This window comes from Penicillium atrosanguineum, assembly GCF_028827265.1.
Source record: "Penicillium atrosanguineum strain IBT 20685 chromosome Unknown utg000006l_segment0_segment0, whole genome shotgun sequence".
Taxonomy (NCBI): domain Eukaryota; kingdom Fungi; phylum Ascomycota; class Eurotiomycetes; order Eurotiales; family Aspergillaceae; genus Penicillium; species Penicillium atrosanguineum.
Genome location: NW_026623138.1, coordinates 1,319,138 through 1,342,924, shown reverse-complemented (window position 1 = coordinate 1,342,924; position 23,787 = coordinate 1,319,138). Strand labels below are relative to the sequence as shown.

General features: G+C 49.5%; 9 protein-coding genes across 9 annotated transcripts; 5 read left to right on the top strand and 4 right to left on the bottom strand.

The window, feature by feature from the left end:
• Positions 1-546: 546 nt before the first annotated feature.
• Positions 547-1,598, top strand: N7443_007630 (putative short-chain dehydrogenase/reductase family protein; the record flags this gene model as incomplete). The annotated part of the gene is made up of 2 exons (XM_056887686.1): positions 547-1,427; positions 1,475-1,598. The coding sequence occupies 2 exons, from the start codon at positions 547-549 to the stop codon at positions 1,596-1,598; spliced, it is 1,005 nt and encodes a 334-aa protein (XP_056739377.1).
• Positions 1,599-2,096: 498 nt separating this feature from the next.
• Positions 2,097-3,248, top strand: N7443_007629 (EF-hand domain-containing protein; the record flags this gene model as incomplete). The annotated part of the gene is made up of 5 exons (XM_056887685.1): positions 2,097-2,137; positions 2,204-2,222; positions 2,271-2,556; positions 2,585-3,169; positions 3,226-3,248. 5 exons carry the CDS (start codon positions 2,097-2,099, stop codon positions 3,246-3,248), a joined length of 954 nt encoding a protein of 317 aa, XP_056739376.1.
• A 1,092-nt stretch (positions 3,249-4,340) lies between these two features.
• On the top strand, positions 4,341-6,167 carry N7443_007628 (MDR family MFS transporter; the record flags this gene model as incomplete). The annotated part of the gene is made up of 1 exon (XM_056887684.1): positions 4,341-6,167. The coding sequence occupies one exon, from the start codon at positions 4,341-4,343 to the stop codon at positions 6,165-6,167; it is 1,827 nt and encodes a 608-aa protein (XP_056739375.1).
• A 415-nt stretch (positions 6,168-6,582) lies between these two features.
• Positions 6,583-7,977, bottom strand: N7443_007627 (DUF3431 domain-containing protein; the record flags this gene model as incomplete). The annotated part of the gene is made up of 4 exons (XM_056887683.1): positions 6,583-6,706; positions 6,762-7,343; positions 7,396-7,693; positions 7,749-7,977. The coding sequence occupies 4 exons, from the start codon at positions 7,975-7,977 to the stop codon at positions 6,583-6,585; spliced, it is 1,233 nt and encodes a 410-aa protein (XP_056739374.1).
• A 1,226-nt stretch (positions 7,978-9,203) lies between these two features.
• On the bottom strand, positions 9,204-9,548 carry N7443_007626 (uncharacterized protein; the record flags this gene model as incomplete). The annotated part of the gene is made up of 1 exon (XM_056887682.1): positions 9,204-9,548. One exon carries the CDS (start codon positions 9,546-9,548, stop codon positions 9,204-9,206), a length of 345 nt encoding a protein of 114 aa, XP_056739373.1.
• A 1,494-nt stretch (positions 9,549-11,042) lies between these two features.
• N7443_007625 (MFS transporter) lies at positions 11,043-12,895 on the top strand (the record flags this gene model as incomplete). Its single annotated transcript, XM_056887681.1, has 3 exons — positions 11,043-11,511; positions 11,581-12,509; positions 12,560-12,895. The coding sequence occupies 3 exons, from the start codon at positions 11,043-11,045 to the stop codon at positions 12,893-12,895; spliced, it is 1,734 nt and encodes a 577-aa protein (XP_056739372.1).
• A 164-nt stretch (positions 12,896-13,059) lies between these two features.
• On the bottom strand, positions 13,060-14,370 carry N7443_007624 (putative aminotransferase; the record flags this gene model as incomplete). The annotated part of the gene is made up of 1 exon (XM_056887680.1): positions 13,060-14,370. The coding sequence occupies one exon, from the start codon at positions 14,368-14,370 to the stop codon at positions 13,060-13,062; it is 1,311 nt and encodes a 436-aa protein (XP_056739371.1).
• A 2,914-nt stretch (positions 14,371-17,284) lies between these two features.
• Positions 17,285-17,836, top strand: N7443_007623 (uncharacterized protein; the record flags this gene model as incomplete). The annotated part of the gene is made up of 1 exon (XM_056887679.1): positions 17,285-17,836. One exon carries the CDS (start codon positions 17,285-17,287, stop codon positions 17,834-17,836), a length of 552 nt encoding a protein of 183 aa, XP_056739370.1.
• An 861-nt stretch (positions 17,837-18,697) lies between these two features.
• On the bottom strand, positions 18,698-22,448 carry N7443_007622 (uncharacterized protein; the record flags this gene model as incomplete). Its single annotated transcript, XM_056887678.1, has 3 exons — positions 18,698-20,335; positions 20,382-21,972; positions 22,030-22,448. 3 exons carry the CDS (start codon positions 22,446-22,448, stop codon positions 18,698-18,700), a joined length of 3,648 nt encoding a protein of 1,215 aa, XP_056739369.1.
• Between the last annotated feature and the right edge of the window lie 1,339 nt (positions 22,449-23,787).

Below are 23,787 nucleotides of genomic sequence, written 5' to 3'. Positions count from 1 at the left end.
GATTCAATGTGGCTCCGGCTTCGCTGAGAAATCGGTTTCGTCCGATTTGTTTGCATTGTTTGTTTTCTGGTTCGTCATCTCGCGACGTGGTGAGATAATGCCAGATATTCTAAGCATATCGTCTACTGATCTGAGGATTGTGGACTACTATAAATCAACTCCGAAGATAGTTTTCTGCTGCCAACTTTGTGATAGGTGGTTTTGTGCAAGTTCTCCGTATTCTCATAGGGTGCGGGGCGCGATTGGATACTAAAATAGGTGATATACGTACTGAAGCTAATAAGTGGGTGAACTTGCAAAGAAAATCCGTTATCATACCTCATATCACTTCTTTGAAAGTACTCTCTCAAGTGGTATCTCATGATACAACGGTCTGCGACTATGCTGTGCGCTACACCTTCGTATACAAATAATAGCGTCTCGTGATTGGCTGTTGGCCAAAGCTCCTGACTCAGCAGGTTTCTGTCATCAATTTTATGGCCGGTAAACAAGGTTCGACAATATCTACAACTCTTGAATCTTCATATAAGATTCCGGCCAGTCACAATGGCGGGCCTTTTCCGCCTGCTCAAGATGCAGTACACCCCTCCAACAGATCCACGAGGGATCTCATTTGCCGGCAAGACTGTCATATTAACAGGAGCCACCTCTGGCCTGGGCTACGAAGCCGCCATCAAGTTTCTGAACCAAGGTGTGGAATCATTGATCATCGGCAGCCGCAGTCTCGAGCGAGGGCACTGCGCCAAACAAGCTCTTGAGAAATACACCAACCGGCCCGGTGTGATCCAAGTCTGGGAGCTCGAAATGAACAGCTTCCAAAGCGTCCAGAATTTTGCCAGGCGCGTCAACGATGAGCTTAACCGGGTTGACATTGCACTCCTCAATGCCGGTCTCTGGAACCGCGAATACACAAAGTCACCCGAAGGCTGGGAAGAGATTCTGCAAGTCAATACTTTGTCCACGTCATTATTGGCATTACTGCTTCTACCCAGGTTGAGGGAGTCATCTTCGGACACTGAACCCGCGCATCTGAGCGTAGTCTCTAGTCAACAATTTGTGCGCGTCAAAGCAGAAAGTCTTCGAACGGATGGCCCCTTGCTCGAGCATGTGAACGATGATCAGCATTTCAAGGGCCCAAAACAGTACGGCATTTCGAAATTGCTGCTGGAATATATGATGAAGAACCTTGCCGACCTGGTTCGAAATGAAGATGGTACATTGCAAGTTGTCGTCAATACCGTCAGCCCTGGGCTGTGCCAGTCATCCCTCGGACGGCAATACAACAGATTTTACGAGCGATGGCTTGTGTGGGTGATGTATAAGCTGTTTGCGCGCACGACTGAACAGGGGTGTCGATCTTTGGTCAGCGCGACGGTGCAAGGCCCCGAGTCCCAGGGAAAATGTTGGAGAAGTGATGGGTACCTCGAGTACGTCTTGCTGCCCTTCTTGCGATGAATGTTACTGATAATTTTAGCGAATCCATTGCTCTCACGACTGGAGCAGAAGGCAAACAATTCCAGGCCAAGGCGTGGGAGGAGATATTGCAAGTGCTAGAGGAGCAGGCACTGGACGTAAGAGATATCGTCCCGAGGTCTTAAGTAAATACTACAGCCCCATGTCTCGTATTCGTAATTTAGAATGATATATTCATAGCCCTAGTGGGGCTCTGTTAGGTAGCAATTGCCAAGGTTCGTTTCGGGGCGTTGCGTCGCTAACGTGGTAGCTCCGTATGTACTTGAACCCAATGTGAGATGTCTTCAGCGTCAAAACAGAAAAGACAGCATGTGACAACCTGCATATTGCATAGGGCTGAGAATTTCAAACCTTTCAAGAACAAAAGGGGGAGATTAACCCTCATTTAAGCCTGGTGGAGACTGACCGGGCTGCGCAAGCGTTGTTTGACGGATCTTGGACTAAAATTCATGAACCTCCGCCCCACGGCTCCGCTTTGGGTCTGAACAACCCTTACGGATTCCTCTCAGATTCTTGCCATCTCTCTCCAATCTCCTTACCGCACCGCTTCGCCGATTCGCTAAGGCAAGGTTGTCATTGTCCCGTTGCGCTTCGCTTCTTCGATTGCGTCAGTGCTGGCAACCATGGCTTACAACAAGAGTTACAACCCCGACGCGCTGCCAGCGTAAGTGAAAGCCCCGAAAGGCAAACGCAGAGGCTCTTTGATCGCTAACATGATATAATGACACAGACACGCTGAACCTGAGCAGGTATCTACCGTCGCGCTGACCACAAATCCACCTTGCTAAAGATCCCAGGTCGCGCAGATGATTGGAAGTATGCAGGTGTCAGGGCCAGGGAACCAGAGCCAGAGCCACAAACCGCTCCCTTCTCGCCCACCGCAGTCAGGACCGAGCGGCGTGCCTCCCCGTGTCCCCGTCGCCAGCACTACACCCAAACCATATGGCAGCCCTGCCCCGCGCCCGCAAGAACCTCATGCTCCGCACTCCTACAACGGTCGACCATCGCCCGCAAACCCTCTCCCCAGCCAGCAGCGACCGCACCCATTGCATCCCTCACCTCCTCCCCAGAATTACGGCTTCGGTCCGCCCCCTCAGCCTCAGCGCAATAGGCCTCCCCCCCTCTTTCCGCCCTCCGCAATCCCCTCAACCCCCGCCGCTGTCTGCGCCCAGCGATGATCCACAACAGCTGATGCCCCTCTTCCGGGCCGCGAACTCTTCGCACTCTGGTTCCTTGACAGAGCATGAGCTGGGCTCTGCGCTCGTCAACGGAGACTACACGTCCTTCCACCCGCATACCGTCAAGGTGATGATCCGCATGTTCGACAAGGACGGCAACGGGTCCATCAACTTTGACGAGTTCGTCTCGCTGTGGAAGTATCTGGCCGCATGGCGAGAACTATTCGATCGGTTCGACGAGGACCGCAGCGGCCGGATCAGTCTGCCGGAATTCGAGAAGGCGCTGGTCGCGTTCGGATACCGCCTGAGTCCGCAATTTGTTTCGGTAATCTTTACGGTGTTCGAGAGCAAGACGAAACAGATGTCGGGTGTGCCCAAGAGCCCGGTTCATAATGGTATGAGCTTTGATCTCTTTGTGCAGGCGTGTATTAGCTTGAAGCGCATGACGGATGTGTTCAAGCGGTATGATGATGATCGGGATGGATATATTACTGTGAGCTTTGAAGAGTTCTTGACCGGTATGTGCTTTCATGGAAATGGGCCAACTTGCAGTGGGTGGCTAACTTCCCGACAGAAATTCTTCAGCTGCAGGATTAATCTGTTCTCGGCTACCCCAATCCGTTGGGCTTGCATTTGCATCTTTGGTTGTCATCGTTACTTCTCGTTTATGGTCTCCGTGGCCATTGACATTTCCACATTATATACCCCCTGCCCCATATGTTCCATCATAGACTTACCAGTAAAGGCAGTTGTATGTTGACCAGGCCGTTACCCCGTCATCTGCAATCCATAAAACACATTGTTTTCAAATGGTCTCACCTGGTCAAAATGTTGATGATTGTAGAGTAACTCACTTCCGTTTCCGGTAAACGGTTCTAGCCGCCGTACACTGTGGCCATCACATAATCTTGGGTTGTTGCCGATGGGTATTTGGTGTGCCACGTTAACCTTGGTAACCTGCAGAACATTACATCTGTGCATTTAGGCGAAGTGACAGCCCCAATCCGAGCCTTAGCCGACCTGTCAACCTGGAACGTGTGTAGAATCATCCATATACACGCACGTCTACTAATTCACTTGGCTATTTGACCAGAAATAACTCCTCATGTTTCGAGACGACATCTCTTTAATTGATTACACGTCTCACCTTTTCTCCTGTCGTAGTGGAGAATAAGATAGAGCCCGGTTATCACGGACCCGCCGTCTAGACCCCCTTACTCTCATGCAGCTTGCAGCTCACATAGTCCAATCCGAAAACGTCCATCTTCTACCGAGTAACGGAGAGTTTGAAAATAAACATCATAGATTAGACCGCTCTCGAAGATGCAAGGTCTTCGAATCTCGGGAGCTAGTATTAAGAGGGTATAGTCGCGGCTGTTCGGTCTTTCGGCCTTCCAACTTCCCGTGGGGCGATCTCCATTGGGTCGCGCAGTACTAACTCCGAGGATTTTTTCTGACTCTTCAAACGCGCCTTCGCTACAAATTCTCGATTATGTCGCCCTAGCATACTTTTAATATTTCATTCCACACGCTCACTACCGAGAACTTTCGAAATACATACTCGCCACTTGCGCCGATCGCAAAGCCGATCGATCGATCGATTAATCCCGGACTTGGCTCTGCAGCCCCCCGCAACTTTTTTCCCTCCGTCTATTTCGGCTACAACTGGCTTTGGCCTAATCATTTACCATGGCGGATTCACACAATAATCACGAAACGTCTAGCGCCGATACAACGGTCGCGCCGCAGCTGCATGAGACTAAGTCTCACGAGGAGTCTGAGCCGGTCACTGAGCCTTTGAAGACTGAGCAGGACGCTGACATCAAGGCTGCGGTAGATGATGCTGCACTAGAGAAAGAAGTCAACGGAGCGGCGCTTGACCGGACTCCCTCGCAGTCGGCGAAGATGGGCAAGAAGCAGATCATCATCGTCATGGCCGCGCTTTGCTTGGCACTGTTCCTGGCGGCTTTGGATATGACGATCATCTCAACTGCCCTCCCGACCATCGCTTCAGCGTTTGGTGCCTCTGAAAGTGGGTATTCATGGATTGCTTCGTCCTACCTTCTTGCAAATGCCGCTTGTATTCCTCTTTGGGGGAAGATCAGTGACATCTGGGGACGGAAGTACATCATTCTGCTTGCCAACGTCGTCTTTCTCGTTGGAAGCTTGATTTGTGCTTTGGCTCACAATATGGCTATGATCATCTGTGGTCGTGCCATTCAAGGTATTGGTGGTGGTGGTATTATCATTCTCGCCAATATCAGTGTCTCGGATTTGTTCAGCATGAGAGACCGCCCGATGTACTATGGTCTATTTGGTGCTACTTGGGCTATTGCCGGTGCGCTGGGACCTATCATCGGCGGTGCGTTCACTACCGAAGTAACCTGGAGATGGTGTTTCTACCTGAACTTGCCGGTCGGAGGTGTTTCACTCGTCATTCTGTTCTTCTTCCTCCACATCGAATCTCCCAAGACACCGTTTTTGGCTGGTCTGCGCAACATCGACTGGGCTGGAACTTTCTTAATAATTGGCGGTACCCTTATGTTCCTCTTCGGTCTTGAGTTTGGAGGTGTCAACTACCCCTGGGCCTCTGCCGCCGTCATCTGCCTCATTGTCTTCGGTGTGGTCACCTGGGCTCTGGCCGGGCTTTGCGAGTGGAAGATCGCCAAGTACCCTGTCATTCCTCTGCGTCTTTTCAATGAATGGTACAATGTCCTCATCCTCATGGTCTGCTTCTGTCACGGCTTCGTCTTCATTGCCGGTACCTACTACCTCCCTCTCTACTTCCAAACCGTCCTTTTGGCAACCCCGATTCTCAGCGGTGTCTACGTCCTGCCTTTGGTCCTGGCCCTCTCGGTTGTCTCTGCCGGCACAGGTGTTGTCATGAAGAAGACTGGCCGCTACCGCGAATGCATCATCGCAGGCATGTTCTTCATGACTCTCGGATTCGGCCTATTCATCGATCTCCAACCCTACGCATCCTGGTCCCGCATCGTCATTTTCCAGCTCATTGCCGGTACGGGTGTCGGCCCCAACTTCCAGGCGCCCTTGGTCGCATTCCAAGCCAATATTCGTCCCGCCGACATGGCCACCGCAACAGCCACCTTCGGCTTCATCCGCCAGCTCTCTACCTCCATGTCCGTCGTCCTAGGAACCGTCATCTATCAGAACATCATGGGTCAACAAGCCGGGAAGCTCACCGCCGCCATCGGCTCCAAGCTCACAGCCGAAATCTCGACCTCATTTGCTGGTGCCTCCAAAACACTCATCGAGACTCTTGACTCTCACCAGAAACAGGTCGTGCTGGAAGCATTCACTTTTGCTCTGAGCCGCATGTGGATCTTCTACACCTGCATCGGTGGTGTTGGCTTCATCCTCTCGTGCTTTATCCGCCCCCGCGTGCTCAGCAAGACACATACAATCCAAAAGACCGGTCTTGCTCAACAGGAGAAGGCTCGCCAGGAGTTGATTGATTCTCAGCGCAAGACGGAGGGCAAGTCCGAGGTTGATGTCTGATTCCCAATACCCTTATAATATCTTCTCTCCCTATATTTGCTGTATTCGCTGCACATATCCAATGTTTAATACATGTTTGTATCTAGTCAAAGTTACTTTTCTTTGCATCCGCATTGCAAATCTGGCTGGCCATTTTTGTGATGCGTCACTCCCCTCCATTGGTTTTGGCAGGTATAAAAGTTACGTCACATCGAATTGTCGAACTGGAAAAGAAATGTTTAATGAAATATTGATACGCAATTTTGAATGATCTTTATGTGCCCACTTAGTCCGTTTACGTACGTAGACAAAGACCCTCATTGCTCAAAATAAGTACAGATAATCTCCTCGAACTCTCTGAAATGAAAAGGCAGCCGTTGCCGAAAAAAAAAAGGAATGCATTATAAAATGCGCCCTCCAAAGAATCAGTTTGAATTTAATAATCATCAATGTCCTTCGGCTTCGGATAGGAAACGGGCGTCAACATCTTGTTATGAGTTAAAGGATTGGGACCGCACCACCCATACAAATCACAACGACACTGCTCCTCTGAAACACAACTTTAATACCACATGTTAGCATCAATCCCCAAGGAACCATGAAGGATCCACTTACTAGACAGCAGGCATGCCAAAAATAAAATGCCAAAGCTTCTCAATCAACCACCCAATCCCATAATTATCCGTCATATCCGTATATGCAATCCATTGCAAAATTCGAATATAATCACTCTTAGGCCTTTCCCAAATCCTCTCCCTAGTAAGCACAAACTGCGCACAGCACTGATGCCCAATATCCTCGGGGACCTCACTAGCGTCGAGTCCAAGAAGCTGCCACAGAATCTCAGGCATCTGAGCAATCAAGTACTCATAGTCGAAATCCAGCGTTACGGGATGCATTTGGTAAAGAGTGGAGGGGCAGCCGGGTCTGTTTGAGCAGCGGAGGTTGGCATAGCCTTTTAGACTCACGGCTTCGTAGCGGAGGTTTGCCAGGACGTTCTTTGTGTCTGGGCCTGCGATGTCGTTGTGCCATTGTTCTGAGCGGCCATGGAGGAAGATTGTGTAGGGGGCTAATTCGTCGTAGTAATCGATTATGTAGGAGAGGTAGGCGCTTGCTTCATGGCCTTTGCGGGAGTAGGGTTCGAAGAATTCGGGGTTGGGTTCATCATCTAGGCTGTAGATGTAGGCGTTGCAGGGACTTGTAAGGGATTAGTTGGTGTGTATAATTCAGGATGGGGAGGTTGATGTACTAGTCTTCGCAGAATTCTTCAATCCAATCAGTGGAGTCGGCGCCTTGTCGCGCGGCGACGATTGTGACGTCTTCTGCGGTCTCATGTTGGGCGTATGGGGCATATGTTGAGCTTTGGGCAAGCAACTCCAGGTCCAACGGGCTGAGTTGGTCGAATGGGGATGTGTCGGATGTTTCCTGTTTTGCTGCTGCAAGATCGGCTTCGTCAATTTCTCCCACATCCAGGGGATTTCCCGTCAATGCGGCCAAAGGGATTTTGTGAGATCCTGTATCTGCTAGATCCTCCTCCATGGAGGTTTCTTCAATAGAAGTCAGTTTCAATCTTCAAACTTCGAACGAGGATCTTTGCTCTACCTTCGGGCTGCATTTCTTCGGCCTGGACATGCATGTGCTCGACTTGAAGCTCTGCAGGCTTTGCCAGCCATTGTGAGCTCTCTGGAACCATCACATAGCTCTGTGAGCGATACAAAATGGCAAGAAACGCGAATGGTAGCATAACCAGGAAGAGGATCTTCCGGGTACTATGAACCGGTTTCCGGAACAGGGAGATCCCGAAGGATCTCGACGGGCTTCCCCTATACATGATTCAAGGGAAGGACTTTCCAAGCCGTCATTTATCTAGCAGGTCAACGGGTGGACCTGGGAAGAAAATCGGGGGACGCCGGCGTGAGTTGTGGTGATGGGAACCATTTATACAGAGTAGCGCGGACGGGCAAGATAACGACATAGTATTGCACCTTAACATAGCTTAGACGCTTTTGGCGTTCTACGGCGGGATCATCATTTGGGAAAGGTATCTATCTATCATTTCCTCACGGGGACGTTTCGGGCCATGTTGGTGGCCGAATGCGGACAATGTAGCATACTCGGGTGCCTCTAGACCACTTTGACTCGTACGTTCCATGGACGCGATGTAAGCTGAGTCGACAGATCGGCTGGATGATTGTTCATTTTATTCTTTATTGAATTGTCTTAGAGTGTCAGGTGTGGGGAAGTTATTCTTAGTACTTTAATTCTTATCATAGAGTAGATGCAGAGTTTCATCGGTACCTGTCCTGGTACCAAGATCTTCTGACATTGCCACTAGAAACTATCTACCAATAGGATGATCTTCTAACCGAGCGAACTTGTCATGAATCAAGTTCGTGTCATTTATTGTGCAGAGTTCCATCGGTGTTGAGGTGTTGAGGTGTTGAGGTATTGAGATGTTGAAGCTGTGAAGGTGGAGAGGCCTAAAGGTCGGTGGTGCCATGCCGTTTTCGGCCCGAAGGGATGTCTCGACCCGGGGGCGCGCAGGAATACGTTCCTACCATGGCTCAAAGCCGAGCATTGCATTTCTGTGCTTTCGGCTTTCACCATTGTTGCTGCCCAAACCAACACGCTCCTTTGAGCGAACCTTACTAAAGTGAGAACTGATTTTCAAAAATTGTAATGAGCTTTTCTACGGCCCCAGAAATACTCCTTTACGCAAAAACGGGCATAAAAATATTAAGGCTCATGTCGAAGGAGCGATTGGGATATCGAGAAATCTTGATTCATTCAACTTATAAAAACATGACTGGTTCGTTTATGTCCGTGGGAACGAGATGCAATATGACGGTTCGCAACTTGTTGATTTCGTCGCGGTGAAAGGTGGAATGGAATGTGAGAAAAAAACGTGCTTCTGGAATGTCAGACAGAAAGACGCAGGTCGAAGATCGGATCGCCAAGATCGAGTGAGAAGCGCCTATTTCAACTGTCAATCACTATTTTCTTGCAATTTCTGAGATATAGAACTTCTGAACGTACCATAACGGTAATATCCGGCGTTCAGCTTAAAGATTGGATGATTTTCCATGAGCGGATGTAGGGAATTTCGACATCCGGATTCGTGCAGGAATTGTTGTGAAGGATCTTGCTCGGTCCTTCGCAGTGTTCGTAGAGAAATCCCCAGGCCTCTGTGTTTTCACCGACATAGCCAGCAGCATAGGAATAAGCCCTTTGGCCTGCCTGAAAGCTGAAGCAAACATCTTCGCCGGTACCCTCTGTAGACAGGAAGACCTGACCATTTTGGGGGGCATCCCCACAACTCAACCCATCCCATGCATCGAAATACCACCAGTCCGCAGTGGCAAATGTGGCCATTGCGAGGAGAGAGATCACGGCGAGGTGCATGATGAAGAGAAAGACCCTTCGCCAGATGGTCCAGGGTAAGATGTGGTAGGCCGTGACACTTATATGCATTCCATGAACGGTTCAGGGCAAGTTCCGCTTTAGGAACTTTGGCCACTTCTAGCCAGGAAACCTTGGTTTGCCTTCAAGTCCTGAAATCATAGTAGTATAGCTATGTAGCTAGGGTTTTCTCGCCGATTAGCTGCTCTAGTCTCATTGGCTCCTTGGCTCAAGGTACCTCGTGGTCATTTCTAAGAATGGTTCCGAATCTAGGGATGAGGCAGTCCTTTCAGTCCTGCTTTCCCCTTACCTATTCCCCAGTCGCTTGAAAGATAATTCCATGTAAATGAAGACAGCGTATCGGTCCCCACGTCAGAGTAATCTAATCCTTTCCTCGGTAGTTGTGTTCGCAGCCCGGTAAGGGCCATATTTGGTACTCCCACCTTGCTCCACAAACCAGCGAGTACATTGGCGAAGAGTGCGAGAGCCTTCAGCTTGAAGGTCAGGTTCGAACTGTGATCTCGAAGAAAGTCTTTGTGGCTCTACATGACAGCAACTTTCAGCTAGGCCGTCTAGAGCTAGGTTTAGAACGTGATGTCAGTTCCAGTGTGGAACATAGATGACGTCGGCCTGGTGAGACTTGCAGGACTAGATGCAACTACCTCGACGCCCTGAATGACGGCTAAACGTCGGTGAATAGGCAGCACCCCTTGTATGGTGACGAGGTCAAAAACCCATTGATCTACAATTCAATTAGGACTTCACCTACAAGTAGGTATTCTCCTGTAGGTAATCCCCTGTAGGTGATTTTCCTTACACGCCTCCTTCGGGTGACCCGGGGCGGTAGTTCTTTACCTCACATGCAAGGAACTCCACTCCTGTTCTTTGGTTAGCTTATAGTAGTCGATCAAACATCACTAGTCAAGTTTAGATAGGGCTATCACGCATCAACTAGCAGGATTCACGGTCGGACAACTCTCCGATAAACTCTCACCTCCCCGAGAGGCTAGCGGCCGAGTTAAAAGCGGCTCCACTTTTCGCTATCCGAATGATGAAATCCAAGCCCGAGTTTCCGGATCTTGCTTCAGTCTCAATATATGCTTGGATGATACGATAGAAAATACTGCCATGGATAGGAGGCGTCTTTAATGCAGGCTCATTCGCTCCAATATCATTCTAGTACAATCTCTACGGTCTGAATCCAGCGTGGCACATACCTGATGAACTCGGAGATTCGGATACTCGGCCCTAAGCAAATGACCCACAAGGTGGAACCCGAAAAGGCTTCGTTGAATCAATGCGATTTATCAGCACGGTGGACCAAAAGAACTTAAGACCCTAGCTGGAAATGTGATTTCATTTCTCGTTATATTTTTCCTCGTCTTATCAACAGACAGAAGCGTTGCCGATTGAAACCCCGAAGAACGTGAATACCGGCGGTGACCGGTGAGAAAACAACCCAGGGATTCCAAATTTCAGTCTAATCCTGAGGTGAAAATGCAGTCCTATTTGCAGTATCGACGACTGGGAAATGTTGTTCGCTCGCAGCTGGAAAACGCCTCGCCTGTGAAGGAGGCTCCTACTCCCACTGATTCAGAGATAGACCCTGCGGCGAATCCAGATCAAATCAGTCAACATGACCTTGCACCGCGTCAAAGCCCCCTGGCACGACGCGCTTCTTGGGGTTCTAGCAGAACCGCTTTAGCTTTTTCCATTGCCGGAATCGACGTTAAGAAGCAATCCGAGTCTGCGGATCAGCCTGCTCACCTCTTTATTGTTGGCTGGGATGGTCCTAATGATCCCCAAAACCCGCTGAACTACAGCTTCGCGTCCAAGTTGACAGCGACGCTACTGGTTTCTGCGCTAGGATGGATTGTTGGCGCGGCATCATCTATCAACTCGGGTGTTTTGACTCAAAACACAGAGGCATTTCACGTTAGTGAAGTCGTGGGTTCCCTGGTGACTGGTATTTCCTCATGCCCATCTCTATTTACCATCTGGGTGTTTCCTTGTGCGGAGTAGCTGACTTTATTAGGCCTTTATCTACTCGGGTTTGCGGCTGGCTCTTTAGTTAGTGGACCGCTCTCCGAGATTCTTGGTCGAAATGCCGTGTACGCGGGCTCTTTGACCCTTTTCATGATTTTCGTCATGGGCTCCGCTCTGGCACCTAATATCGGTGCCCAACTCGCCTTTCGATTTCTGGCAGGCATTTTTGGGTGTCCGCCTTTGACTTGCGCCGGTGGCACCATCGCCGATCTATGGAATCCGTTGGAAAAAACAATCCATTTCCCTCTGTACGCCGTGCTCTCCTTCGGTGGCCCTGTGCTCGGTCCAGCCGTTGCTTCGTACATAGGACAGACGGGCGTTCTGTCCTGGCGCTGGACATCTTGGATTATTCTCATCGGATCCGGTGCTATCTTTGTTCTGATCATCCTCTTCCAACCGGAAACTTATTCCCCACTTCTCCTGAAATGGAAGGGCAAGCACCTGCGTAAGATGACAGGAGACCCACGTTTCCGCTCGGAAATGGATATGGAGAAGATCGCGCTATTTAGCCGTATCGGCGGTGCCATGGAGCGCCAGTTCCTGATCACCATCCACGAACCCATCATCTTGCTGATCTCTCTATACATGACTGTGCTGTATATTGTGCTGTTCACTTTCTTCGACGGATACTCTTATATTTTCTCCGACGTGCACGGCTTATCCCAGGGACTGACTAACATCGTCTGGGTGGCCATGTACGTTGGGATCTTGTTGTCCGGACTTCTACTCCCATTCATCTACAGAGGTACCAAGAAGGAATTTACGCAGGCTGCCCAAGCTGTGAATGGCTCCGACCCATCCGTCGACCCCCGTGCTCTTGATGGCGTGCACACCCAGCCCGAGATCCGGCTTTGGTTCGCCATGGTCGGCGCTCCATTCATCCCTATCAGTTTGTTTTGGATGGGCTGGACTGATTTCGTGAGTAATACTTCCCCTCTTACTAGGAACCTCTTCTAATATCAAAACAGCCATCTATTTCTGTCTGGTCCCCTATCGTAGCATCATCTGCCTTCGGATTTGGTACCATCTGCGTCTTCATCAGTTCTTACATGTACGTGATTGACTCGTACGGTATGTACGCAGCTTCGGCGCTGGGCTTTATGACAGTCTCGCGCTATTGTGCTGCTGGAGGAATGACTATCGTTGGAATTCCGTTCTATAAGAACATGGGCGTTCACTGGACGCTCACCATTCTCGGCTGCATTAGCGCTCTCATGGTTCCAGTGCCATATGTATTCTACAAATTTGGACCTGTTATTCGCAGGTGGAGTCGGTATGCCATGACCGAGGAGGTCAAAGTTTGAGATATGTATAGCGTTGAGTATTGCGTCACGGAAAAGAGCGTTTGGAACTTTTATATTTGGATTCTATATCCCTAGGTTAATAGAGAGCGATTGCTTTGTTGCGTTATTGCATAATGTTGTCATTGATGTTTTATTTTAATTTATCTCCAGTTCCTCGAAAACTATCAATCCTCAAGGGCAATAATGATCCTCTTCATAGCTTCCTCCAAGTAGTCCCTCGGGTGTGAGAACACAATCCTAAACCAGCCACTCTTCTCTGATCCAAAGAGTGCACCACTAGCCAGGAAAACTCTGTGATTCAACAACTGCTGCATAACCTGCTCGCCAAGATCCTCATCTTCAGACACGTCAGGGTGCAACTCCCGATACTTCTTGCCCAGGTTCACCCAAAGGAAGAATGCGGCATTGCAGCCCGGCGCATACTCAATACCATGACCCTTCACGTAGTTTGCAGTGAATGCATAAGAATCCGACAACTTCCTTCGATTCTGCTCAATATATGTCTTCGTGAAATTCGCATCCTCCAGTATCAGCGCCGTCAAATGATCCGAAATACCCGACGGGTAAGAGTACAAAGAAATCCCCTTCAAGGCATTTTGGAAATCGACATTATGTTGGGAGATGATAACGCCCAAGCGGATTCCGTTCGCGCCAAAATCTTTACTCATGCCCCAAAGGGCATGCACAAGACGCGGGTCAATAATTCCGTTCGGATCGATTGATAGCGCAGATTCAAACTTGACTGGGGGAGGGTGTTGATCGATGGTGTTTTCCCACACCGATAGAGCGTATATTTCGTCGCTGACCAGATGAATCTGGTACTTCTGACACAGTTTCATCAGTTCGATGATCACGTCGCGCGGGTAGCAGCGGCCAAGTGGGTTGTGCGGGTGGCACAGCATCAAGGCTTTAACTCGTCTGCCTGTCTTTTCTTGAAAATCTAATAAAGCCTTCTCATACTTTTCCGCGGCTTCAGGGCCAAGGGGATCATCGCCATCGAAGTTGACTGGGACCACCTTTGACTGGAATCGTTGCGAGAGATCCATAATGAAGGTGCCGTAGTAGGGCCGACCGAGAAGGATTCCTTCACCAGGGTCTGCGAATGCCCATGAGACGTGTTCGATTGCAGAAGAAACGCCATTCGTAATGACCAATTGCTCTGGTTCTAGAGGCGTGACCGGGTGCAAGTGGCGGTTGAGAAACTGGCAAATGACGCTTCTAAGTCTGTTCGATCCGCCACCTCCATCGTTGTAGGTGAGATACTTGGCTGGCAGATCGAGTTTCGTGTTGATATATTTGAGAAGCTCGTCGTGCATGAGACCGTTCTCTGCGACTCCCACATTGACGTATCCGCCCGGGTTGGTCGACGGGGACCAAATGTCGCTGAAAATGTCCCACATGGGGTTTGCAGCCGTCGCATTGCTCACCTCTTGTGCCCTGTTGGAGAGGACCTGGCTCATGTTTGCTTGGGCCATGTTGGATGTGAGGTGTGAAGTTTCAAAGTTCGATAAGCTCGAACCGGAAGAAACCGATAAGGTACCTTGGGAGTGACGGGGTGGTGTGCCACACTCTAAATCGTCAGATCTTTTGGCAATAGAAAACTGGGACAAATGTGTGGCTCAATGTGAGCTTTTGAACCTCGAAGAAATAGTCAAGCCGGTGAGAGTCACATCCAGCGCAGGCCGAGGGGTTTAAGTGGAGACGAACAGTCAGTCTATCTCTCAGCAACGTCACTTCGTCCATACGGAAAATCCACCAGTAATCACTTTATCGATTTCAAATCAACTTAACGTGGTCGGTAAGCGAGCTTCGCATGTAAGCGAGCTGCGCACCCGCCCATCTATTCTTTATACTTCGACACTTTTATCAACCACAACGCCTTCAAATTAATTAATCTCTAGCTTTACAAGCATTCATTTTATGTCCGATCTGTCCGCAATTGGTGCATTGGGGGGGACGCCGCGTCTTCGGTGCTAGTGTGTCCTGCGGTAGTAGGCTTGGTGGAGCTAGAATTACCTGAGAGGGCTCCTCATGAGCTTCCTCGAGCTCTAATGCTTCTCGTACGGATAAACCGTCATCGTGTGCTATCCATCTAGTCTTATGAGCACGCTTTTGCTTTTACGTAGCGTTTGCGGCACGTAGCTACTTATTTTCTTGCTCGAGAAGGATACTATTTTATATTACGATCTGATAGCCTTTGATAAGCTGGTGTGATAACACGGCCTTGTATGGGGATACGAACGGTCACGTTACCCTACTTTTTCTGCCATACGGCACCGCCCTTAAGGCATATTTCTATCCTTTCGTACACTTACTTAGCAAGACACACCTTTCCACCTCCAGAATCTCACTAGTCCTTAACGGACACGGAAGTCATCTAACGCCAGAGTTCGATCAAATCTACGCGGATCATAATATTATTCTAATCTATATACCGCCGCATTCCTCGTATCTACTTTAGCCTCTTGATATCGGATATTTCGCTATATTAAAGCGTTCGTACGGCAGTTTTGTCAGGACCACTGACTAACGATACCAACTACGGCCTGAGGCATACTTAGATGCCATGGCAGTATCATGTTGTTGGGCTTCACCGCCCGCAGCCGGGCCAGTCTGTATTTAAGTGAAGCCCCGCTGGACCTGAGAAGGGCCAGCGTTCAGTTTATCTTACAATCCACTACATTGTATTACACGCATATGAAGGTGTCTACCTCGCTTACCCATCCTGACCTAGAGACTACTGCGTGGTCTCACAAGTTTAATCGACTAAAAGATACGGCTCAGGATTAATCATATCGACAAACTTAACTTCCTTTTCATATACCCACAAGCTCGCGTCGACGCCTATAAACTAACTATAATATAAAATAGCTTCCGAGCAGCAGGACTAGTGCCAATTGATCCTCAATAAGTGCTATTAAAGCTAAATATTCAACTTCGGACACCGACACCTCCTATAAGCCGCGGTAGTCAATCAAGCGCGTTTTACCCACATACGCCCGCGAACGTCGACGAGCTTTTAAAGCAAGTATCCTCAATTAAAGCTTTCTTAAAGCGACGCTTAAAAAGCCCACTATCGCCTTCGCAAACCGCGTTAAACCAGCTTATCAAAGACTATCAGATCGTAATACAAAACGATATCCTTCTCGAGCAAGAAAATAAGCAACTACGTGCCGCAAACGCTACGTAAAAGCAAAAACGTGCTCGCAAGAACAGATAGATAGCCCACGATAACGGTCTATCCGTACGAGAAGTATTAGAGCTCGAGGAAGCTCATAAAGAGCCCCCTCAGGTAATACTAGCTCCACTAAGCCTACTACCGCGGGACACACCAGCACCGAAGACGCGTCGTCCACCCCAATGCACTAATTGCGGAGTGATCGGACATAGAAGGAATGCCTGTAAAGCTAGAGATTAATCAATATAAAGGCGTTGTGGTTGATTAATATGCATAAAAGTGTAGAAAATTTGGGTGGGTGCGTCACTCGCTTGGGTGCGTCACTCGCTTGGGCGCGTCACTCGCTTGTGAACCACGTTATTGAGTACTATTAGATAAGCAAAAACTCCACCGACGAGACTGTGACTAACCGGCCCGATCTACTCATCAAATGCCATCTCTACCATGACAACTATGGCTCGGATAGCCGAGTAAAATATTTGGAATTGAGCCTCTGAGCACGGCGTTGCTCTGCCACCCAATTTCCCTGCTCAACAAGCTTGGCAAGCTGTTGGAGGCGGTGATGGCCCGAAGACTGTCTTTTTTTGCGTAGAGATATGGTTTATTGCCAGACACTCAATTTGGGAGACGCCCAAGACGCACGACTGAGCAAGCCCTCCTGGTGCTGGCCAATGCAATTGATCGGGCATGGTATCAACGGAATATCGTCACTCTGGCTGCCTTCGATCTGAAGGGAGCCTTCAACAAAGTGAACAAAACCAGACTTGACTTTCGTCTTCGAGCAAAAGCATTCCCACGGTGGCCAAGAGATGGATTTCCAGCTTCATGAGCGGACGCCAGGTGAATATTGGTTTCAACGACTACCAGACCGCGGTAGCGCCGCTGGAAAACGCAGGGCTCGCACAAGGATCTCCTCTCGCCCATTCTCTTCGCCCTCTTTAATAACGATCTGTTCGACCAACCGGTCGATTTTGACGGCGGGGCGTCGGCCTTCATCGACGACTACTTTCGCTGGCGGGTTGGTTGGATCGCTGAGGAAAACCTGACCAAATCCAATCCGAGGACATAACACGTACGAAGCGTGTGTTGCACCTGTCCTCGGCTACGCGTCAACGGTCTGGCACGATTCGTTTCGAGATAAGATTCATCTTCGGCACCTGTGTACTGCTCAGCGTACAGCACTCATCCGTGTGCTCTCTGGTTTCCGAGCAATGGCCACATCCACCCTCGACGTCGAGGCGCATGTTCTGCCTACCCAACTTCGTCTCCGACATCATGCACAGAGTACCATCACCAGACTCCACACCCTGCCACGAAAACATCCAATCTGGGACGCCCTGTCACGCGCTCATAGACGAAGAAATAATCTTGGATTGTACGCCCGGTTCCCACTAGCGGGAGTTTTGAAGATAATGGACCTGGAGAGGCTACGCGAAATTGAAATGATCGACCTCGCCCCGCTGCCACCTTGGAGGCCCGAGACATTTTCGAAAATCGAGATTGAGCCGCACCAGGAAAGCGCCATGGAACGAGCAGAGGCGGCACGCTCCGCCTCAGACATTGTCGTCTACTCAGATGCCTCGGGACGCCAAGGCCGCCTGGGCGCAACTGCAACGACACTCAATGACAGCACGGAGACTACGGAATCTCTACAGATCCATGTTGGGCCAATGGACCGATGGTCGGTGCATGTCGCAGAGCTACTAGGGATCTGCATACTATCAATATCATCAACAGCGCTGCCCTCAAGCGATGGAGTTTGACCGGCTCGCACAGTAGAAATGCGACCATCCTCAGCGACAGTATGTCGGCTTTATAAGCTGTCCAGAACCCGAAGACCAAGTCAGCGCAACAGATCCATCCTAAAGTCGGCCAAGAACGCCAAGTCACACGGCATCGCGATTTGCCTACAATGGATTCCCGGAAACTGTGAGGCGCCTGGCAATGACATTGCAGATCAATTGGCCAGGGAAGCAGCTGTACCCGGAAAACCCCATCCCTTGGCCCCGCTACTACAGAGTAGTGCAAAACCAGCTTCACCAATTTGCACTCTTTCAATCTTTCTGGGCCCCGCTGCCAAGACGCTAGCTTAAGAAATGGGTGTATCTAAATGGACCTTTATACATTACGTCAAGAGCGTTCACTGCTTTACACCGTTTTCTTACATACTTCTCGGCCCACAGCCAAGATTCTAAGCCAAATTTGTGTCCCATTAATTTGTACCGTATATTATAGAGTTTATAGATTCTAAATCGCCATGACGATTTTTCCGAGACTGAGTCTGTACAATACAGACTAGTACGGACATAGCCAATCGAATACTTGCGCGTGTTTATCCTCAGGACTACAGCACTAGCTAGGATGCAAGGTTATTTTTATTGTGGGCTTAGTAAGTTAGCTGGGAGCCTTATTAACCATGGTTGACGTCAAGCCTCTTTTATCGACAGATTCTGAGAAGCTTCAGGAAGTATAAAATGACTTAGCGGTCCAGATCTTTGGGAAGCTATAACACTAGACTGGCAATTGTCTGGGGGGTTTGAAGGTCGTGGAATTTGTAACATGTTTCCTTCTTTCTTAGGGCCTTTGCCAAGAGTTTGGAATTTAGCGGAAATCAATGGCAGCTGCTATACGTGGAATCTTATGAAAAGGACGCGCCCCGATGCTGGCCCTAAGGCAAGTAGGCTACCATTAATCGCAAAGCTGATAGGCCGATACTCTGGAGGAAGCCATAAAGCCCTTCTGCCATGTAGCGTAATCCATTGACGCTGTTCAACGCAGATCCCAAAGTTCTCGAGGTTTGAACAAGGAGCATGAGTCGCAGACCGGAAAGGAACATTAAAGGTCTCCCGGTTAGTGTTTAAACATAGACCATCTTGGGAAAATCCGAGGTCGGTGATTGGCCCATTGGCACTCAGCGTCTGCTGAAGCGCGCCCGTCGCCGGGTCCCAGAGCTTTATAGTCTTATCCTCGGAGCCGGATGCCAGTAGGCGGCCATCGGGAGAGAAAGCTATTGATGTAACCCAGCCCGAATGGCCCTTAAGAATTTGCTGAACCGCGCCTGTCGCCGGGTTCCAGAGCCGCACTGTCGTATCCTGAGAGCAGGACGCCAAGAGGCGGCCGTTGGGAGAGAAAGCTACCGACCTAACCCAATCTAAATGGCCCTCAATATTCTGCTGTAGCGCGCCTGTCTGGGGTTCCCAGAGCCGCACTGTCTGATCCCAGGAGCCACTCGCCAGTAAACGGCCGTCAGGCGAGAAGGCCACCGACCTAATTGAATGGCTATTCAGAGTCTGTTGTAGTACACCTGTCTGGGGGTCCCAGAGCCGCACTGTCTGATCCCAAGAGCCAGTCGCTACTATGCCGTCAGGCGAGAACGTTACCGATCTTACCGAATCAGAATGACCCTCGAGAGTGTGATGCAGCGTGCCGGTGGACAGGTCCCAGAGCTTTGCTTTCTTATCCTCGGAGCCGGATACCAATAGGCGACCGTTGGGCGAGAACGCCACTGACCTGACCCAATCTGAATGCCCCTCGATGGTCTGCTGTAGTGCACCCGTCGCGGGGTCCCAGAGCCGTACTGTCTTATCTTCGGAGCCGGATGCCAGTAGGCAGCCATCGGGTGAGAAGACCACCGACCTGACTGAATCTAAATGGCCCACAAGCGTCTGCTGCAGCGTGCCCGTCGCTAGGTCCCAGAGCTTTATTGTCTTATCCACGGAGCCGGATACCAGTAGGCGGCCGTTGGGCGAGAACGCCACTGACCTGACCCAATCTGAATGCCCCTCGATGGTCTGCTGTAGTGCACCCGTCGCGGGGTCCCAGAGCCGTACTGTCTTATCTTCGGAGCCGGATGCCAGTAGGCAGCCATCAGGCGAAAAGGCCACCGACACAATTGAATCTGAATGGCCCTCGAGGGTTTGCTGTAGCGCGCCTGTCGCGGGGTCCCAGAGCCGCACTGTCTGGTCCCGGGAGCCAGAAGCAAGGATCCGACCCTTAGGCGAGAAAGCCACCGACCTCACCGAGCCAGAATGGCCCTCGAGAGTCTGCATTAGGGAGCTCCATCTCTCGTTGACTTGAGGTAACTGGCATATCCAAGTTGGAAGGTCCATGTTGAACACTCTACGTATTGTTGCCGTAAGGGGTGAGAAGACAAGGCCTGCGCAATAGAGCTGAAGTGGCGCTATATCAGCGATCTGACGATTAATAAGAATGAAACGCTGTGCATCCTCTAGGAAGTCAAATATAGCGGAATCGTCGTCGTCCTGAATATTTTAGTGCTATCATATATTGCCGGGAAGGTGGACCTACCGGTATAATCCTCTGAAGCAGGTCTAACATTCCTATCACTTCTGATATAACACCTAATAGGCTCAATGCCTCCACCCAGTTTAAAAAATGTTTCCGTAAGAAAGCTAAAATTTCTTCAGCCTCGTAGGCTGAGATATTGTATTTTGAGAGATGGTGTATCCAGTAGCGACATGAGTATTCGAGTTCTTGAGGTAAATATTGCCGAAGTGATTGAGCATCGATGCTAGCCCGATAATTTCCAGGGTTATCCAACTTGCAAATGTTCTTCTTTAGATAGCGTCGCATAGTCTTGAGGCAGTGATGCGCAATTTCTCTATGCTTATTTGACTCATTCACTCCAAACTTACCTTCCCTTCGAATCAAAAAGTCGCGAAAAGATAAGTGTAGAATCCTCACGGGGAGATCTTGGTCAATAGGCACACTCAGCACAGACTGGAAAGAATCTAAGCGATTGCTAATTCGGCCTGGCTCAAGACCGAGAAACATAGAAAGTGCATTGATAGAAAGGGGAATAGCAAGAAGAATAATAACCCCGATAATATCCTGGAATTCTTGTAGTAGCTGCTGCTTCTCTGAAGTATCACTGTCCTGATCATCGAACTGTCGCTCGAGAATCGGAAGGTACGTCTTATCCATTTTATCTGTATATCGAGCTTGGTCTTGAAGTAGCTCTGCAAGGCGTCTTTTGGGTTCCCATTTCGAATTCTCGATAAAACGGCACACAGTGGCAGCCGAAATAAACAGTGGAACGGACATCGTGACCAATTCTTGGATAGCGTCATCACCGGGCCAGTTTTGGGAAATCTTTCTGTCGTATTTAATTTTCGTAAATCGGTCCTGTAGGAATAGATTTATATCATGCTCTGTCACTTCTTCGGGTATCTCATGAAGGGCTAGGTCCTGATAATTATGATTTGCGATCTCTGAGAAGCCGAGGCTTATTGGGATTTCAGGCCTACTGGTCAAGAAAATCCGAAGGCGAACCGCTTTTGCCTTCTGTAGCAGAGGCAGTAATCGAATTATATTTCGCATATCTTGATCATATTCACATTCGTCTAAAGCGTCGATCACTATCACGGAGGTTTGAGGTTGTCCGCTAAGTTGGTTAAGATTGAGTAGCGGTTGAAGGAGTAGTTTGTTAAACTGCTCCTTAAGCGATTTCGAAGCAATTTCAGGGTCATCGTGGAGTGCCTTATACACACCAGACCTTAGCTTAGATATGCTATTCATCAGTTGCACTGTTAATGTTGGGAAAAATTTCTTGGCGTTGCCTCGGTCCTCTTCGCCCCTCTTAAAGAAGAAGCTACCACCTAGATGGTCGGTGTCCTTAAGCAATCTTGCCACTGTCCGAGATATCGTGGATTTTCCAGTCCCGGCCATTCCCTTTAGCCAGAATATGTTTTTTTGGGAGGGCGACGTAGCCCATTCCATTATTTGCTGAAGGAGCTCGGTCCTAGTGCCTTGGAGACATTGGTCCTCGTTTCGATCGGAGAATGACTCAAACCCTGCCTCTATTGCGCATTTCAACTTCCCCAGATCTATATTTTGATTAATGCGATCGATATCCTGGGCCACGCCGACAATCAGAGAACTATGTAGGCTTAGAGTTAGCCAACAGAGTCTTAATACTGTGTTCGAATAAACGTACGTCTGATCCACCTGTAAAGATAATAGGAATGAAGATTTATATCTCTCCATTTTCTGAATGATGCCTTCCACCTCTGCGCACTTCAAGGGCCACTTTAGAGCTCGTAATCCCATTTTTCTCATCATTTTCTTTCCCCCTCCTAAATCAAGTCTCGCTTCTAACAAACAGAGATCGGTGAGACAATCGGTAATATTGCGGACTAGTCGTGAAGAGGTAGGTAGGGCGCTTCCGTCGGTACTTTGAAGGAATTTATATAGGTCTTGAAGGGTCCCCTGAAGGCCCGCAAAAGCATATTGTAATCTGAGGATCTGGTCTCGTGCATCTTTCACCTCGCGAATGTAGCCCCCGCAGAGCTTCACGAGGCTTCCTGTCAGTTGAATGACCGCGATAACGCTCGCTGCCGATGATAAACCATCCATTTGGAAGAATACGTCACAAATCTTGTATTTTACGTAGGCAGAAGCGATGCCGACTCGATTGTGATAATTAGGGGTTGAAATTATATGTTGGGCTTTTCTGACGAGATAAAGAGGGGTAAACTAGGTGCTGACGCGAGGTTGTGATCTAGAGTGCATTCAGGCGCTAATGTGACTAATCATGCGTTCCTCTATTTAGTGAAAAGATGGGACCAAGGATGCAATCATAGAGTTCACAAGAAGTGAGGACTCTGATAGATTCAAGACTTTTGTCGTGCTCAAAAGAATACAGACGAAACCTGTCTAATGGGTACTCATAGTAGGCTCAAATGTCGGCCCGAACCGACCCAGTCCCATCTCTTGGCCCTGCGCTCCTGGTACCCATTTTTCAAGCTGGTGTCTTGGCGGTGGGGCCCAAAAAGAATGGAAGAGTGCAAATTGGTGAAGCTGGTTTTGCACTTCTCTGTATCTCGCGAGAAGGTCTTCATTCGGATAGGGATCCACGCCCAATGGGAGAAGGAATGGAATGAATCCAGAACAGGCAGCCACCTCCGGAGGATCGATCACTCACTACCGGCCAAGTACACGAGGCGGCTTTACGGACCGCTACCGAGGGATCGAGCCTATTTGCTGACACAAATGCGGACGGGACACTGTTGGTTAGCCACCTATGTAAAAGCGTTCCGCTTTCGTGATGACGACCTGTGTGTCTGCGGCGAACGAGAGAGCGTCACTCACGTTCTATTGGATTGCCCGGATCTGAGAGGTCTGCGACGGGAGCTACAAGCGAAAGTGGGCGACGCTTTAGATTTTGCGGTGGCATCGTAACGGTTTCGAAGTCGCGCGCCATAAGGGCAGCAAACACAGACGGCAGTTGGGCCACGACAGGCCTCGACGCGGCTCCAAGTTCGTCTAAGAAGTGGTACATTCTGTAGATTCTACCAGTTCCTGACAACGAACTTAGAGCGTCGTCAAGGCTATTCGCTGTCACTTCTGTGCCTTCCTGTTGGTTGCTTGACTGGCTGCTGGACGTGTTCCTCCCATGATACTTCTCGATCCAGGATCAAGCTAACGATTCAGCCGTGGGCGACGGTTTGATCTCTTTACCGTTCATGACTACTCAGCCGTGTTCTTGTTGGTCTTTCTCTTTAGTGAAGTGAACCAGCTCGGTTTTCTCGGGGTTCATCCCGAGGCCAACGGCAACTGACTATTGCCTGAGTCCCAGCTTCCTACAAGTTCGAACTGCGAAACAGGAACAGTTCCATCGAGCCCTTCGTTTGATATGGGGTAAAGTCCTCGGACCTCATGGGCGATAAGAGCGAGCCCTGCACTAACTCGACGT